At 32.4% G+C, this 19177-nt stretch overlaps 1 protein-coding gene and 2 long non-coding RNA genes across 5 annotated transcripts in view; 2 read left to right on the top strand and 1 right to left on the bottom strand.

Moving 5' to 3' along the window:
- LOC6042017 (cytoplasmic polyadenylation element-binding protein 2) overlaps positions 1 to 19177 on the top strand; it is a 605979-nt gene that overhangs the window by 557090 nt on the left and 29712 nt on the right. For all 3 annotated transcript variants that reach the window (XM_038254618.1, XM_038254624.1, XM_038254613.1), the window contains one exon: positions 17903 to 18015. In XM_038254618.1, coding sequence (XP_038110546.1) covers positions 17903 to 18015 — 113 coding nt within the window. The remainder of the gene's footprint in view (positions 1 to 17902; positions 18016 to 19177) is intronic.
- LOC119767092 lies at positions 1077 to 5411 on the bottom strand. Its single transcript, XR_005277321.1, has 3 exons — positions 5295 to 5411; positions 5100 to 5216; positions 1077 to 1382 (listed from the first exon to the last, which is right to left on the bottom strand). It is a non-coding gene; the product is annotated as an uncharacterized LOC119767092 (long non-coding RNA).
- On the top strand, positions 7830 to 10090 carry LOC119767088. The gene is made up of 3 exons (XR_005277318.1): positions 7830 to 7940; positions 7993 to 8337; positions 10081 to 10090. It is a non-coding gene; the product is annotated as an uncharacterized LOC119767088 (long non-coding RNA).

The following is a 19177-nucleotide window of genomic DNA, read 5'->3' as shown; positions in this document are numbered from 1 at the left end:
AGGTTTTGCGCGCTCCTCTCCCCAAGAAGCATCCTTCATAAATCTTGGCTGGCTTCCTTGGTTCAACAATTGGAAGTTTTGACGGGTGCGGTGCATCCTCTCCAGAGGTCCTCGTCGTCGTCTTCGTTTTGCTGCTGTGCAAGAAAAATTACAGTCATTGAGGCATTTTTCATCTCCGGCTCAGGCTGCGCCAGCCGGGAAACTTTTTTTTTCTCCCTCTCTAGAGGTCTTGAGCAAATTTCAAAGACTGGGAACGCTTCCTTCTCAGCAGCCCACGGAGGAAGGTTTTGTCTTGGGCACGGGATTGCTTGCGTTGGAGGAGTAGGAGGAGCAGCTCTTCCAATTAGGTTCCAATTTTGTTCGACATTCAACCAGTTTGGCGCACGGAAAGAAAATGCACTTTCCCCCCCCTTTTTCTTTCTGCTTGAGGAAAAGCCAGTGCCTCAGCAGAAAAACATTCGAAAAGTCGGTTCGTGTTAGGAGAAGTCTGCGAGGCGGTTTTCTGGACCAGTGATTACCCGTCGGTCGGAAGCGGCCATGGGCGTCGGATTATTTTTGTAACTCAAGTTTTTATAATTTTTCCGAGGAAAAGCTGTGTAAACCCACTGTCGAAGCTATGGCGCAAAACGGGTTTATCTTAAAATGAGTATTTTCATCTCAACGTGTCATGCTGACATCAAAGTTTTTTACACGCACGTTCAAAATAACTCAGTTTTCCTCAAAACTCAAAAATTAGCAAATGGGGAGACAGTTAAAATTTGAGTAAAATTGCCGCCTTCCCTGAATTTTTCTTAACAATCCCTGACTGAAAAGTCCGTCCGACGTCCGTCGTTTGTCGTACGTGCAATCGTACGACGTCGCACGACAATGTCGTGCGACATTCGCACGAATGTCATACGTTTTTGCACCAAAATGTCGTATTTGTCGTGCGATCGATCATCGAAATTGTTCGACATTGTCGTACGACATTCGACCGAAGTCGCACGGTTTTGTTATTTAGGATGTCGTGCTATTGTCGTGTGCTGTCATTTCGGAATTTTTAGGTTATTTTCGAAATAAAATTCATTTTATTTGTTGTTTTGCTGATTTTTATTGATATTTATTAGTTTTCACTGGCCTGGCACTTTGTTTTCCAAATATTCACTATCACTGCAGTCACAATTTTCCAAATTTCGCTTGATGATGGCCAATCCGGTAGAATTCGTGTGCTGCCCCGTGAGTAGTTCGTTCACCTCCATCGCTTTCACTCAGAGGTTGTACTCGGCCGCAAGTTTGTTCTTTTTTCCAGGTCTTAGTATTGATAATGGCGATTTTGACATTCTCTAAAAATCAAACACCATCAACACTTTCATTGTCCTGTTTGGAGACTGTTTGATACAGATCTGAAATGAATTAAATAATAAAAAAAATACTGTAACTAGGGGAACAGCATCTAATTCCAGCGTGCCTTAAATGTTGCCATATCAGCACTTTGACATTCAATTACAGCTCATAAAAAGCGTTTTCAACTGAAATCAAATGATAAATCGGCCAATAAGAAGTGAGCAAGCAATTTTCTATCAAAAGTTTTGAAAAATTAGTTGTTTGAATAGTTAAAATAAGTAAATTGGATGGAGTCAGAAGCGAGTGCTTATTTTGCTAAACATACGAGAATTTCTCCTATTTGCTACCTGGCGAAAATATTCAAATTATTTAAAATTTCTAGAAGTTAAGAATTTTAGAAATTAAGAATTTCAAAACATAAGAATTAATAAAATTTAAGAATTGTAGATAATAATTTTGTGTTTGTAAAATTTTCGATTCAATAATTTAATAATTTAATAATTTAATAATTTAATAATTTAATAATTTAATAGTTTAATAATTTAATAATTTAATAATTTAATAATTTAATAATTTAATAATTTAATAATTTAATAATTTAATAATTTAATAATTTAATAATTTAATAATTTAATAATTTAATAATTTAATAATTTAATAATTTAATAATTTAATAATTTAATAATTTAATAATTTAATAATTTAATAATTTAATAATTTAATAATTTAATAATTTAATAATTTAATAATTTAATAATTTAATAATTTAATAATTTAATAATTTAATAATTTAATAATTTAATAATTTAATAATTTAATAATTTAATAATTTAATAATTTAATAATTTAATAATTTAATAATTTAATAATTTAATAATTTAATAATTTAATAATTTAATAATTTAATAATTTAATAATTTAATAATTTAATAATTTAATAATTTAATAATTTAATAATTTAATAATTTAATAATTTAATAATTTAATAATTTAATAATTTAATAATTTAATAATTTAATAATTTAATAATTTAATAATTTAATAATTTAATAATTTAATAATTTAATAATTTAATAATTTAATAATTTAATAATTTAATAATTTAATAATTTAATAATTTAATAATTTAATAATTTAATAATTTAATAATTTAATAATTTAATAATTTAATAATTTAATAATTTAATAATTTAATAATTTAATAATTTAATAATTTAATAATTTAATAATTTAATAATTTAATAATTTAATAATTTAATAATTTAATAATTTAATAATTTAATAATTTAATAATTTAATAATTTAATAATTTAATAATTTAATAATTTAATAATTTAATAATTTAATAATTTAATAATTTAATAATTTAATAATTTAATAATTTAATAATTTAATAATTTAATAATTTAATAATTTAATAATTTAATAATTTAATAATTTAATAATTTAATAATTTAATAATTTAATAAATTAATAAATTAATAAATTAATAATTTAATAATTTAATAATTTAATAATTTAATAATTTAATAATTTAATAATTTAATAATTTAATAATTTAATAATTTAATAATTTAATAATTTAATAATTTAATAATTTAATAATTTAATAATTTAATAATTTAATAATTTAATAATTTAATAATTTAATAATTTAATAATTTAATAATTTAATAATTTAATAATTTAATAATTTAATAATTTAATAATTTAATAATTTAATAATTTAATAATTTAATAATTTAATAATTTAATAATTTAATAATTTAATAATTTAATAATTTAATAATTTAATAATTTAATAATTTAATAATTTAATTTATAATTTAATAATTTAATAATTTAATAATTTAATAATTTAATAATTTAATAATTTAATAATTTAATAATTTAATAATTTAATAATTTAATAATTTAATAATTTAATAATTTAAAAGTTTAATAATTTAATAATTTAATAATTTAATAATTTAATAATTTAATAATTTAATAATTTAATAATTTAATAATTTAATAATTTAATAATTTAATAATTTAATAATTTAATAATTTAATAATTTAATAATTTAATAATTTAATAATTTAATAATTTAATAATTTAATAATTTAATAATTTAATAATTTAATAATTTAATAATTTAATAATTTAATAATTTAATAATTTAATAATTTAATAATTTAATAATTTAATAATTTAATAATTTAATAATTTAATAATTTAATAATTTAATAATTTAATAATTTAATAATTTAATAATTTAATAATTTAATAATTTAATAATTTAATAATTTAATAATTTAATAATTTAATAATTTAATAATTTAATGATTTAATAATTTAATAATTTAATAATTTAATAATTTAATAATTTAATAATTTAATAATTTAATAATTTAATTATTTAATAATTTAATAATTTAATAATTTAATAATTTAATAATTTAATAATTTAATAATTTAATAATTTAATAATTTAATAATTTAATAATTTAATAATTTAATAATTTAATAATTTAATAATTTAATAATTTAATAATTTAATAGTTTAATAATTTAATAATTTAATAATTTAATAATTTAATAATTTAATAATTTAATAATTTAATAATTTAATAATTTAACAATTTAATAATTTAATAATTTAATAATTTAATAATTTAATAATTTAATAATTTAATAATTTAATAATTTAATAATTTAATAATTTAATAATTTAATAATTTAATAATTTAATAATTTAATAATTTAATACTTTAATAATTTAATAATTTAATAATTTAATAATTTAATAATTTAATAATTTAATAATTTAATAATTTAATAATTTAATAATTTAATAATTTAATAATTTAATAATTTAATAATTTAATAATTTAATAATTTAATAATTTAATAATTTAATAATTTAATAATTTAATAATTTAATAATTTAATAATTTAATAATTTAATAATTTAATAATTTAATAATTTAATAATTTAATAATTTAATAATTTAATAATTTAATAATTTAATAATTTAATAATTTAATAATTTAATAATTTAATAATTTAATAATTTAATAATTTAATAATTTAATAATTTAATAATTTAATAATTTAATAATTTAATAATTTAATAATTTAATAATTTAATAATTTAATAATTTAATAATTTAATAATTTAATAATTTAATAATTTAATAATTTAATAATTTATTAATTTAATAATTTAATAATTTAATAGTTTAATAGCTTAATAATTTATTAATTAAATTATTTAATAATTTAATTATTTATTTATAATTTTATGATTTTATAAATAACACCGACCAATAAAGTTTCTGCGCAGGTTCAATTCAAGGGGACCCCAAAAACATGTTTACTTTGTATTTTTCAAAAATTTCAAAAATGTTTGGACAGAGCCGAATGGGTTTTCTCCAAAGTTTGTATGGAGAATTAGAGCTGTTCGCTACTCCTCAAACTTCATGCTGCCCCTCGAGTTGAGCCAGGTTTCAGAATTTTAGAGTTTTATAATTTTTACTTAATTATTGTAAAATTATTTAATACTAGAATTTCAGAAGTAAAGAATTTCAGAATTTTTGTGTTTGAGATTAAAAAAAAGTTTTGGCTCGTAGAATTGAAGAATTCAAGAATTATTTTTTAAATTATTTTGTTGTTTAGAATTTGTGATTGCATTAGGTTTGGATCACCCCTCCTGTCCTCCCCCACGCACATTTCCATCGTCCTCTTTTTTCCTCCCGGCACACCTCCACCGTTTAAAAAAACACGACTCACCCCAATCCGCTTTCGATCGCAGACCGGTTCCTTCCCGTCCCATCTTCCGGCATGATCCGCCGGGTTAACGATGTTTCACGTTCTCTTCCACCGTCGCGAAGGCTGAAATCAGGAAGTCTGGAACATAATGTTATGATTTAGCCGCTCGCCCACTCCGGCCGGAACTTTCCAGCAAAAAAAGGGAACACAACTTACCAATCAACCAGCCAAAATCCTCACGAACCTTTACAACAATATTGTTTTTCTGATTTGATCAAGTCCGAACAAGATCAACTGAAGAGAACTGTCAAACTGTTTGCGTCGACGATAATCGACGTCGAATTGAAGGTGAATCGATGGAAAAAACAATGTCGAGCATGTCGAGTGTTTGTCGCACGTTTGTCGTCCTTTCGACCAATCGATATCGAAACGGTAAAATCAAAAAAGTGCGACAACTCGTACGACGTGCGACATTTTTCAAACAGGGAATCTCTTGGATCGCCACTCGAAAAACTGCATTCCTGCCGACTTGCTGAAACGCTAAAATTGATTTTTATTTTTACCTCGGGTTGGTTGTTTTCAGCAAGGTGCAACCGGCGGAAGTAATTATTTTTAATCTCGTCTTAGTGCCGGTACCGTGTTCCCGAGAGAGTGCTTGATTCAAGGTCCATAAAAAACCTTGGCCGTCGACCCGGATTGGGAGGGGAGGTTTGTTTGTTGAGGTCGTACGAAATAAAGCCGAGCGCCCTAACTACCGAAACTTTCAATTAGTTTCAACTTACGCCGCTAGGTGTCGGCACGCTCTAACTGCAAACAGTGCTTTACGAACGTCACCGTAATCAACACAGCTTAGGACCGCTCGTTCCGGTCGTTCTTTTGGTCCGAGTTTCAACCGACACGCTCTCCGGACGACGGAAACGGAAGCAAATCAGCCATCACCATTTCCACCGTCATCATCATCATCGTCACCGCTAGGTTGATGTCGCTAGTTTCGAAATAAAAAGTCCCTTTGATCATTAGCGTCCGGGGTCGCTCAACAGCTGGACAGAGTCTGGTTTACCAGCACAACTAACGCAAGTAATTTGTCAGCATCTAGCTCAACTAGGCCAGAGACAAGTGGATCTGCAAGTTGATTAGCTTTCGTGGCTAGTCTCTCGTAGATGTCACCCTCACCATTGAGCACATGTCTGGCTGTCAATGTGTCTCCGTCGTAGCGCGGTAGTGTTTCGACAAGAAACTGATACAAGTCCGCAGTTCTGTGCCCGCCGCGAGATCCACTGCCCAGAGCCGCTCCCTACGGACCCGTGTTAACGAGATGTACAACGCACTAACTAGCACTGAACCTCCGGTCTGTCGTCGTCGTCGCCGACCTCGACGATGAACAACCGGAAATGGAGCGTAACTGCGACTAGTGGACGGCAAGTGTGTCCAGCCCGGGAGTGCTTGTCTTCCATCATCAGATTCCGTCTGGGAAAGATGAGGAATGCAAGCGGGCTGAACGTACACAAACAAGACGTATACGTACGGCTTTTAAAGGTTCGGAGCAAGCCCGGCGCGGTATCCATTAAATCTCATTTAATGCTCACTTCAAACATCATTTACATTTTCTGTTTTCGCTCCGCTCTGGGTTGTGGTCCATGGCTGACGGAAGCGCTTACCGTCGAGCTCTTCGAGCTGGGAGGTTCTGTTTGCATCCATTGCCATTAGAAAGTTTGCGGGACTGACTTTTTTGTGACTTTGCGGTTCTTTGTCAGCTTATTGAATGAAGATTGTCATTATCTGAGTTTGGAAAGGATTCCTTTGCAATTATAAAAAAAAATATGGTAAACGACTGTTGATCCCACTGAAAAAAAAATGTAAAACTTAGTTAAATTCAATACCAATGTTCTTTCATAAGAGTGTAGCAATGTATGCAAAGAGATGTCACATTTCACAGATCACTCGCGTACATATGTGAATGATGAACTCAAGCAAAACAATGTAATTAGGCCAATGTGAACTTTTAAACAAGCAGTCTGTCTTGCTCTCGTCAGGGAATGTTTACATTTGTCATGAGTAGGATAGACCGCTTGTTTACAAATCCACATTGACCTTTTCACATTGTTTTGCATGAAATTTTGGTAGCTGACATACTGTGGCCTTTTTGCATCATAATAGAATTGGTTTTAAAATGTGACAGCACTTTGTTTACATAACAACACTCTGACGAGAGAGTATCCAACCCATGTTGGGTTAAATTAACTTCCATCATACTTTTTTCAGTGGGGCTGGCAATCGTTCTCAATTATCAGCCATGCTCATTAGCCATAGCATTAGAATCGTTTAGCAACAACTCGATTTAAAGACTCGATTCAAGCTGATGACAACATCGCATTTCCAAATCAACCGCAATGCTCGGAGGAGGAGGCGTCTTTTCCAGCCAACTTAATCATGAATCGCATTCATCTGCACGGCAGAGACACCCCCATTTGTGCTGACAACAATCGCTTGCCATACGTGTTAATCGATGTCCTCCCGTCTTCACGAGGGGCCAAACTCTCGATTCAGTCCTCTTTTGTCCAGATCCACGTGCGCCCTGTTTGAAAAATGTCGCACGTCGTACGAGCTGTCGCGCGGTTTTCATTTTACCGTTTCGATATCGATTGGTCGAAAGGACGACAAACGAACGACAAACACTCGACATGCGCGACATTGTTTTTTCCATCGATTTTCCTTCAATTTGACGTCACGATATTCGTCGACGCAGTTTGACAGTTCTCTTCAGTTGATCTTGTTTGGACTTGATCAAATCAGAGAAACTTTGTACCGAATCGAACCAGTTTACGTTGCCGAAAGTTAGTGTGGATTTTGGCCGGTTGATTGGTAAGTTGTGTTGCTTTTTTGTGAGCGGCTTTATCATAGCAATATATTCCAGATTTCCTGATTTCGGCCTTCGTGATGGCGGAGGAGGAGGAGGAGGAGGAGAACGGGTCACATCGTTGCTCCGGCGGGCCATGCCGGAAGACGGGAAGGGAAGCACCCGGTCTGCGATCGAGGAAGCGGATTGATGTTTAACTTTCCGCGGGAGGTGGCGGTGCGTGCCATACCCAAGGAGGAGGACAATGAAACGGCAAGTAATGGATGTTTCCCCCAATGGAACAGAAGGAGGGAGAAAGACCATTCCCCTTCCCGTCAAGTCTTGGGGAGGTGTACAATGTTCCGTGTGAAAAGAAAGGTGGAGGAAGACGGCGTTTCTGATCCGCCGGAGGTTTTTTTTACGGTGAGTTGTGTTTTTGAAACGATAGAGGGGGTTTTGCATCCCATTTGGACGACGGAAAATAAATGAGGACGATGAAAGTTTGCGTGGGAGGGACTGGAGAATTAAAAACCTGAAACCATCACAAATTCTAAACAATAAAATTCTATTTTTCATACCAATCTTTCCTGAATCTTTTCAATTCCACAATTCAAATTTTCTAAGATTCACATAAATATAAAAAATCTATTAAAAGGTATAGTTTCGTTCAAAAATATGAAAAAATATATAAAAATTATAAAATTGTGTCTATTCAATTCAATTCTATTTATTTCTTTGGTTATCTTTTAACAATACACTCAAACCCCGATGGTTTGACACCAACTGTTGTCAAACGAACGGGGTAACTTTTTAGTTTGACACCCCTTTTACACGGAGTTCACACACACTACCAAACGATTGAAAATTATAAAATTACAAAATTATAAAATTATAAAATTATAAAATTATAAAATTATAAAATTATAAAATTATAAAATTATAAAATTACAAAATTATAAAATTATAAAATTATAAAATTATAAAATTATAAAATTATAAAATTATAAAATTATAAAATTATAAAATTATAAAATTATAAAATTATAAAATTATAAAATTATAAAATTATAAAATTATAAAATTATAAAATTATAAAATTATAAAATTATAAAATTATAAAATTATAAAATTATAAAATTATAAAATTATAAAATTATAAAATTATAAAATTATAAAATTATAAAATTATAAAATTATAAAATTATAAAATTATAAAATTATAAAATTATAAAATTATAAAATTATAAAATTATAAAATTATAAAATTATAAAATTATAAAATTATAAAATTATAAAATTATAAAATTATAAAATTATAAAATTATAAAATTATAAAATTATAAAATTATAAAATTATAAAATTATAAAATTATAAAATTATAAAATTATAAAATTATAAAATTATAAAATTATAAAATTATAAAATTATAAAATTATAAAATTATAAAATTATAAAATTATAAATTATAAAATTATAAAATTATAAAATTATAAAATTATAAAATTATAAAATTATAAAATTATAAAATTATAAAATTATAAAATTATAAAATTATAAAATTATAAAATTATAAAATTATAAAATTATAAAATTATAAAATTATAAAATTATAAAATTATAAAATTATAAAATTATAAAATTATAAAATTATAAAATTATAAAATTATAAAATTATAAAATTATAAAATTATAAAATTATAAAATTATAAAATTATAAAATTATAAAATTATAAAATTATAAAATTATAAAATTATAAAATTATAAAATTATAAAATTATAAAATTATAAAATTATAAAATTATAAAATTATAAAATTATAAAATTATAAAATTATAAAATTATAAAATTATAAAATTATAAAATTATAAAATTATAAAATTATAAAATTATAAAATTATAAAATTATAAAATTATAAAATTATAAAATTATAAAATTATAAAATTATAAAATTATAAAATTATAAAATTATAAAATTATAAAATTATAAAACTATAAAATTGTAAAATTATAAAATTGTTAAAATTTTAAAATATTTAGGTTCTACAAATCATGAACTCTTAAATTTTCAAATTGTATTATTCTTAAAATTCTTGATATTTTCAAAACTGTTTTTAAAAATATCAAAGATTTTATTTTAATTTTAAAATTATTCCGATATTTTAGATTTTAACGATTCTAACATTCGAGCATATCATAATTGTTCAAAAACTTTAAAGTTCAATGCTTCTTTAAAGCATGGACTTCAGAGTCCCAAGAAACACATGCACTTTAAATTTAAAAAATAAACCAAATTCTCCATACAAATTTTGGATAAAAAATCAACATGCGTTGATTTTGATTTTTTATTTGAAATGTAAAATGTTTAAATGAAATATTATGTTGTGCTAAACATTTTTTTGTCTTTTTTCCCCAAAAATTTACAAGTTTAGAGACTACTTTTTTAAAATTTTACATTGAAAGTTAAATTTCACATTTCTAGTTATATTTTGGATGATTAGCCGAATGACGTAATCTTTTTTCAGGTAACCAAAAATATTCCAATCGAATCCTGCTGACAACCCAGCATTTCCGTGTTGTCCCACGGAACGGAAGCTGTAACGATCGCAAAAACACTTGCACCGGAAGTGCGTAAACCGACCTTGTCCGGACTCCGGTGGCCATCCGTTCGTGGGATGCCGAGGCGACGAGATGAACTGAAAGGCCAACTGGAAGACAACGCCAAAAACCACGTGAAGATCGCGACACACAACAAGTAAAATTAATGAATTTTTGTGAAATCGAGTGAAAAAGATTAATTTACAGAAATATATGTATTTTTAATAATTTTAAAATAAAAAAAAAATTTTACTGCCACATAACCTAAAAACCCGAAAAAACAGCACACGACAAAGGCACGACATTCTAAATAACAAAACCGTGCGACGTCGGTCGAATGTCGTACGACAATGTCGTACAATTTCGATTATCGATCGCACGACAAATACGACATTTTGGTGCAAAAACGTCTGACATTCGTGCGATAGTCGCGCGACATTGTCGTGTGACGTCGTACGATTGCGCGGACGACAAACGACGGACGTCCGACGGACTTTTCAGTCAGGGCGTGCCTGCGTGCTTGCGTGGGAGGCGTAAAAGGTGTCAATTGACGCTAATGATAGTCTACTGCGGCAATGTTACGTGATGGGTTTGGGGCAAGAAAAAAAAAACTGCTGAAGTGAGCAAATCCTCCTCCTGGGAAAGCTGGAGAAATTTCATCAACCAGAAGCAGGTAATAAACCAGACCTCGGAACCTTAATTAAAATACCTCCTCCCTTGTACGAGCTGCAAAGAAACTGTTCCTAGCCTTGCTTGGCTTCTCGGGAATGTAACCGTCGTCGTCTTCGACGACAAGAACAGTTGGAGGTTTTCTCACTTTGATTGCCGTGCAACGTCGCCGCCGGTTTTTATCGATGTAATCGTCCCTGACGAGAGCGGCTCAGCTACTCCAGCCCCAAGGATGCTCTCCAGAACCTCATTACTTAACAGCATGTGCACCACGTGACGCGAGAGATAGAGTGTGTGGTGTGGGGTCCTTAAGTGCTTATTAGTCCGCACCGTATCTTCCCTCCCAGGACGCCCGCTGGGAGTCGCTGGTCCTGACGGGAGCCGATTTTTACCCGTCTTGTCCAGGATTGGGGCGCTCGAACGACTCTTTCTCTCTGATCGTGTGTGATGACGATAATGATGTCGAATATGGGCCTGCTTCCTCAACCCGGACTCAGCTTTGCGAGGACACTGTGAAAAAATCCGCTCAAGTTTAACTTGCTCTACATCGAGCCATTTTTCGGTTCTAGTCGACCTTACAACCAAATCTTCGTGCCAACTTCTTACCGGGTTTGACCAACTGTCAAAGCGCTAAACTCTAAATGAAAGTTCGTTTTTTACTGTGACTTCTTCAGATCCTTGACAATGGGTGTCGGTATCATACCTTACACACCCACAGACGACGGTTCTGCCACACTTGAAGGGTCCTTGACGGGTCTGCCAAACACTTTATTTTGCAACCCTCGAATTGCGCTCACAAACGACGACGGTGAAGCGGATTTTCTCATTTTGTGCCCCCTCTTGACTCGGAACATGAGGCGTGAAATGTGGAAAGTCATCATGATTGTCGGGAAAGGGATATGGCCTCGTCTTGGCCAGTTGATGTACCAACTACACACGACGCTGGATTTCGCCCGACATGATAACGTAACCCAGCATTTTCTGGACGGACGTTGTTCCAGTAATTTTCTCCCTCGTTCTGGGTGCACTGCGCTGTTCATGTAAGGTTTTAGATGTGGGGGAAAATTGCTCGTTTTTTGGGGAAGGTTTTTCCAAGAGACGATGTTATCGAGGGTAATTTTGGCTCACTCGTATGAAATTGGGGCAAATTTGGGGGAGGTATTCCGAGGAAATTTCAATTCTTAGGGAAGATAGCACATCTTGTCGCCCGTCGATTTTGGGCCAAAGTGAGTTTAGGACGTAATTTTGTGCAACTTTCAATGCTTAGTTGTAATTCTTCAAATTAAAGAAGTTTTGATCTTGAATTTGAATCTTCAACATGCCGTGTTGCCTGAACAAATGGCGCGGTAAAACGCCGCTCTTTATAATCAATTCGTGCTCAGAAAAGCAAAGATTAAACTGCACTTTCATGGTTGTTGTCGCTGCGGAAAACGAATGGCGTGTTTTCACTAAATTGAAGATGCATATTATCATTCGTAAACCATAAATACATTCAGCGGGCAAAATAGGGGTTTGAGAAGGCAGAGAGCTAGTTATAAATGAACAAGGTTTTCCCACCAACACCGACCCCCGTCCGATGACGCGGCACGCTTTTCCGCCTTTTATGCATCCGTTTTTCCAAGTCACTAAAGTGTGGTGGTGTGGCACAAAGCAATTGTTGCAACTCACAGCGAGAGTCACCAGTGGCACCACACAAGTTTTCCGCTGCAGAACACACAAAAGAGAGTGAAAACTCGGGGTTCCAAATCTAAATAATGAAAATGGATAGCTTCATTATTTTTGCATAACTTGAAACGGGACTGCCTGGCCGGGTTTCGGGCTCCGGGGTCCGGAAAATTGTGCAATCATTGTCTTCTTAGTACTAGCCGCACTAGCAGCAGCAGCAGCAAAGGTTATGTACGGTGCACTTATTGTGCTAAAGTGCTGAACCGCGCGCGCTAGTACATATGGCCCAAAGTGGCTAACGCTTTTCAAATTTATGAAATGATTTATTTACAATTTAGTCACTAAAATAGTTTCACAAATTTCGAAACCTTCATTGAACTATACTGGTTTCAATTCATGACTCTTGCAAATCTACTATTTTCTAACGAACTCCTGAATTGGCAAAGTGATATCCTTTTTCGGATGGCACTATTTTAAAACACCAAGTTGGGAAGACGGCCTCCCAAAGGGAGAAGTATTACACAACAGATTATTTTAATCTCAAATTGCGTACATATTGTTCTACTAGTAGTCCATTGTTATAAATTAATTAGCCGAAAAAACAATTTTCATTACTTTTCAGCAATTTAAAAAAATATATAATTAATTGTCGCCCATGTGGGGTAAGATGGTCAGTGCATTTTGATAAAAATACCTTCTTCGCTGTAAATGCACGAAAAACTAAAACACTTTTTGTCCCTATTTTGGGGATATTGCTTCTAGCATACGACCTTCTTTGTGCATATTTTCAGCCTACCTTCTGATTGGTTGAAATCTCGAAGCACGTGGTGAACATTTTTGACGTACGGTTCTGCCCCAGCTCGTACAGTACAGCCGCACAAATTTGGTCGACAAATAAATATGCTAAATCATTGTGATGTTTTAAGCCACAAATTATCTTAGAATGATTGATTACACTTGCGTTACGTTCATAATTAGCTTGGCCATGATTTATATCATTCTTTACGAGTTTTAAACATAATTTAACAATGGTTGCGTAGCCAAACAACAAGCCCGTAATATGCAAGAAAGACTGTAACTTGTGAAAAGCACACACACACTGTCACAATTTGTAGAAGTGTCAAATAGACTGAAAATAGAGCCATTTTCTTCGAGAGACTTTAATCAGTTATTATATTGAGTTGGTGGCAGTTTAGTGATTGTTTTTGCAACGGGATTGTGCAACCCACCAATAAAAACATATTGCCGGTGGTTGGAGATTTGGGGGACGGGTCTAATTCGTGTGCTGAGCGATGAACGCCTTGACGCTGAGTGCCAAGAAGCGGTTATCAAAAGTGGTGAAAATGTTGGGCCTAATGGACAAGTGGCAATTTGCTAAGAAAAATGTGAAGAGTGATATATTTATAGCATTATTTCTAATTTAAGAGGAAAAAGTGAATTATTCTTGCCCACCAAAATGAAGACAATGACAGCACGAATCATTCTCAAGTGGCAGATCCCTGCCAGATTTGGTGAAATGCTCAATTTCGTTGAATTAAGTTTGGTAGACCTAAAATAGGTACTAGGCCCAAAATAGGGACAAATACCCTAACTGTTGACACCGCTTGAGACTGTTAAATCCACAGCATCTCCTTCAAGCATCACTGGGATTAGTTTTTTTTTTTTTTTTTTGGGCTAGTAGGATAAGACAATGACTTTTCGATGCCTCCCGAGCTACGATGCTATGGGGAGGACTTAACACATATGCACCCGACGTCGAGCCCTCCGAGCTACGAAGCTATGGGAAGGTCTTTTTTAACACTAAAGCACAGCGCACACCGCAACGTTTTTGCTGTATCAAAATAATTTTGTAACGCGACACATTGGACGAACTCAAGGTATTAGTTTTCGATGCCTTCCGAGCTACGATGCTATGGGGAGGACCCGTCGGCGAGCCTTCCGAGCAACGATGCTATGGGAAGGTCGTTTTGGTTAACACACAAGAACACTCACACAACGGTTATTATCTAATAAATAAAAATGTTGCTCCGCTAATAACTCGACAATCCAAAATGCCAGCGTGTCTTTCGATAAACGATTCTATAGAAATTACTTTTTCATCGTGAAAATTTTACACAGACGAAAGATTAATGCAGAATTTACCCGATGCCGTGTCTTCTGATCAACGATAATATAGGAAGGGCTTTTTTATTACCAATAACTAAGGCTACCAACTCTTGCTGAGCAAAAATCCGTACACTTTACCGATATGACACCATGGTACAGTAGTTGTTCGGTAACTGGGCTGAGAACGTAGCCCAGTCACCGAATGTTGCTTGTTAACTGGGCTGACCAAAAAATAACGAGGGGACCACCGATGCATAATATTTTCCATATGAAATATAAAAATAAAAGTTACTCAAATGCTTACTTTTCATTTTTCTTTAGTTGTAACTTGTAACTTTTTTCAAACAAATTTTGAAAAAAGTTTTTTTTATTTATTCAATATGATTTTTGCATCCATTAAACCCTCGGTCATTTTGGTTTTTTGACGTTTGTCTGCTTTTTAACTGGGCTACGGCTTAGTTATCGAGCGCCCAGTTAAAAAGCAGCCCAGTTCCTTTAGGTACATAACAAGGTTTTGGAGTTCCTTTCAGCTACATGTGGATAGACAAGGGTAAGAAAAAATTTAAGGAATTATTTAGAAAAATTAAATTAAATAAATTTGAGAACTACAAATATAAAACTGTGTCGTTTTTACAGCTAACAAATTTCACAAAATGCTATCAGAGTGCTTATGACTTGCACGTTTAAAAGTATTCATGAAATAAACCGTGATTTGAATCAAATCATTATGGTCTTAATTTATTTATTTATTTTTTGTAAAACGTTTAAAATTTTACGAAATGTCAAGTTTTTTTTACGAATGATATCGTTCTCAGTGTTTTCACGAACACTTTTCCAGAGTTTTTTTTTATTGAAAAGGTCTTAGAACATGTGAAACACAACAGTTTATAGGACCTTTAAAAAAAACTCTAGATTTGTTAATTCAAATGTTCAAAGGTTTTCACAAGTTTTAGAAAGCCTTTGGATCTTTTAATGGTTAAATATATTAAGTAAGGAATGTCTAAAAGAATAATTCTAGAGTGTTTTTTAAATGTCCTATTAACAGTTGAAAGAAAAAAAATAAAATAAATAACCAAGTTTGAATTGAGAAAAACCCGGAAAACTTTTAAAAAATTAAAATGTCTGACTAACAAAAGCTTTGACCAAATTTAAAAAAAAAAACAATTCAATGTTCAAAAATTGTTAAAATTCCATACAAATCCGTATTACGCGTGGAATTCCCTACAAAAATTCCGGCCTGTTAAAAATCCGCGAAGAGGGTCGAAAACCAGTATGGTAAGAAAAAAAACCGTACAGTTGGTAGCCTTACCAATAACTAAAAAAAGGACGCTCGAAACACGAATAATTATGTAAGGCAATAGACTGAAGCAGACAATAAAATTAACACTAATCACTGAAAAAATTACGCTCGAAACACTAATAATCCTGCAAGGCATGCGCGCTGTTCCTTCGTCCACAATCGACTCTTTCATGAAAAACTGTGAATTTTTACAACATATTTTGTATATACACAATTTGATGGTAAATAATTTTTGATTTATCAATATTGTCGAAAGGGTAGTTAACGTAATTTTGATTAAAAATGTATAGTTTTATATGAGTGTTGTTACGAATCGAAATTTTTGAAACTTTAAACTTCTTGTCACCTTCTGGTAATTTCTTTTTGATTTATCGTGGAATTTGTTGTATTTTGACTGAAAACAACCTTCTAAACTTCGTGTAATGCCAATTTTGCTTTAGGAAGAGATGAAAAGCCACGTCTGATGATTCAATGGCAGAGGTAATGTCCATTGAGGTAATTATGTACAAATCAGTTATTATATAACAAATAAGTACGTTTCTAATCTTTTATGTTAATAACAATAATGTTTCCTCCAGACGATTTTTAATTCTTCAACAATGGATGCTGTAGCAACTTCAGATAGACCATCATTGTTAATGTTTCATCTGGTTAAAGCATCACAAAGGAATCAAATTTGTTGGCTTTATGCTCACCCAACAAAGCGCAACTTTTGACGAAGAATTAAACTTGCCCAAAACTTTCTCTACGTCAACATTGCTTTCTTGGCTAGACTTTTCCTTTGAATGTGTGCTCGGTGTGTGTAGAATTTTCCGGAATACTACCTCCCCCATTGTGTTGCTCGTAACGCCTAGGACTTCCCTGTTCCAAGAAGAAAACATTATGCCTCTGTTATTATATAAACAGATTTATTGCTTTCAGCTCGTTATGCCCATTAGAGTCATCATACTCGCATATTGTTTCAACTCTTGCCCGGACGGTTCCGGTCGACTCTATAATTTTCATCGGAGAAGGATTTTTCCGCGAACGGGGGTACCTGCACCGGTGCTACTACACACTCGTCAGCCCAGGGAACATGTAAAAGAGAACAACTTACAAGCTGCTTACAGCTCCGTACTAGAGCACACGCTCGGTAAAATCACGGAGCAAATCTAGTTAAATTGAAGTAAATTTTTTATCATCATCTGGTTCGGTGCCTCCGTGCTTCTCCGAGGGATGTTGGTTGGGGTTTTTCCTAGGTTTTTTTTTTGTCGATGTAAAGCACAGTGGGTTCATCTAGGGGAAAAAGGGACATGATTTGAGGTTGGAGATCTTGGTACGTGTGACTTATTTTTCAACAGTCAATCTAGTAAACACACCGTGAACATCACTAGCTTGATCCTAGAAACATCCGAAGCGCCTCCCTGGCAGGGATCTTCACCGGAATTTCTACATTATTTATAACGAAAGCTGCTACACTACACTAGATATGATGATACCCTTGCCCCACCCCCTTAGACAGCCGAGTCCCGGATCGGAAAACGGGCGCAAATGAGATTTTGCTCGGACTCGTTTTTGTTTTTTTTTCTCCTTCACTTTTTCCAACTCAAACACCCCCGCACCACCAACCAATTTCTCTAACCTTCCCTCTCTCTCTCTTTCTATTCGCAGAGGAAATCACCACGTCGTTCAACCAGTACGGAGCGCTGGTCGTCGATTGGCCGCACAAGGCCGAGTCCAAGTCGTACTTTCCGCCGAAAGGATACGCATTCCTGCTGTTCCAGGTAGGTCCCCACCCGCGCCTCGATATAATCAGTCAGGCCCCGTCTCTCGTATAGCGGGTAGGTTCTTCATCCCGAAGGGGTTGAACATCCGCGAACGGTGGGAAATTTATATGGAACGGAAATTGCAGCACCGTCCCGCGTTGCCCGCAAGGGTTTGAAACAGTTGAATCATCCGCGTGCCGGCTTCGATGACGGGAAGTTTCACAGAACATACAGAATATAAAGCAGAGTGCAATGCAAGGATTTCCGATGAGGAGACATAGCTTTGAGGTGGAAGGCTATATTGGTACGATTTTATGAGATGAAAACAAAGAAGGCGCGATTCAATATATAAAATAGTAGGCACTTAGAAAAAAAAACTATGAAATTGAACATTAAGATTAATCATTTTTAAGGAAATTTGTTGAATAGTTTGACTTTTTGGCACTCTTTGAAAAAGGGTCGAACAAATCTAAACTTCAAAAAAAAATTCGCTCTACAGCATTGCCTCGAAACTAGGTGTCCGAAGGCTTGATTTTTGAGGCAATTGCAAATCTCTATTTAAACCTAAGCTTCTATCCACTCCGGGATTCGAACTGACGACCTTCGGATTATTAGTCCAACTGCCTACCAGCGACTCCACCGAGGCAGACCTAACCCTCTAGGTTAGACCGGGGCCAACATTTACTTCACCGTCCGACGTAAGGCATGGTCAGACAAATCTCGTCTCGAAAAATGCCATCCGGACCGTCTGGGATCGAGCCCAAGCCGACTGAGTGAGAGGCAACCACGCTTACCCCTTACACCACGGTTCCAATTTAAACTTGTTGACCCTATTTTACTTTACTAAAATTTTAAAACTGTGTCAAAATTAAATCTATTTTTAGTTCCTTTTTGCCTTCCTCACGTTACTGAGGAAAGGCTATAAAATCAGTCGAAAAATGAACTTATTAGTTTGACCTCGTAGACCCACCTTCACGTATACATATCGACTCAGAATCATGTTCTGAGCAAATATCTGTGTGGATGTGTGTAGGTGGGTGGACAGAAAAAATCTCACTCGATTATCTCCGGACTGTATGAACGGATTTTGACCGTATTAGTCTCATTCGATCTGTTTTAGGGTCCCATAGGTCTCTATATAAAATCAGCAAGTTTAGTTAAGTACTTCAAAAGTTATGCT

This window comes from Culex quinquefasciatus, chromosome 1 (genome assembly GCF_015732765.1).
Source record: "Culex quinquefasciatus strain JHB chromosome 1, VPISU_Cqui_1.0_pri_paternal, whole genome shotgun sequence".
In the NCBI taxonomy this organism is placed as follows: Eukaryota; Metazoa; Arthropoda; class Insecta; order Diptera; family Culicidae; genus Culex; species Culex quinquefasciatus.
The sequence above is the reverse complement of the archived record's forward strand: the minus strand, read 5'-3'. Positions and strand labels throughout refer to the sequence as shown.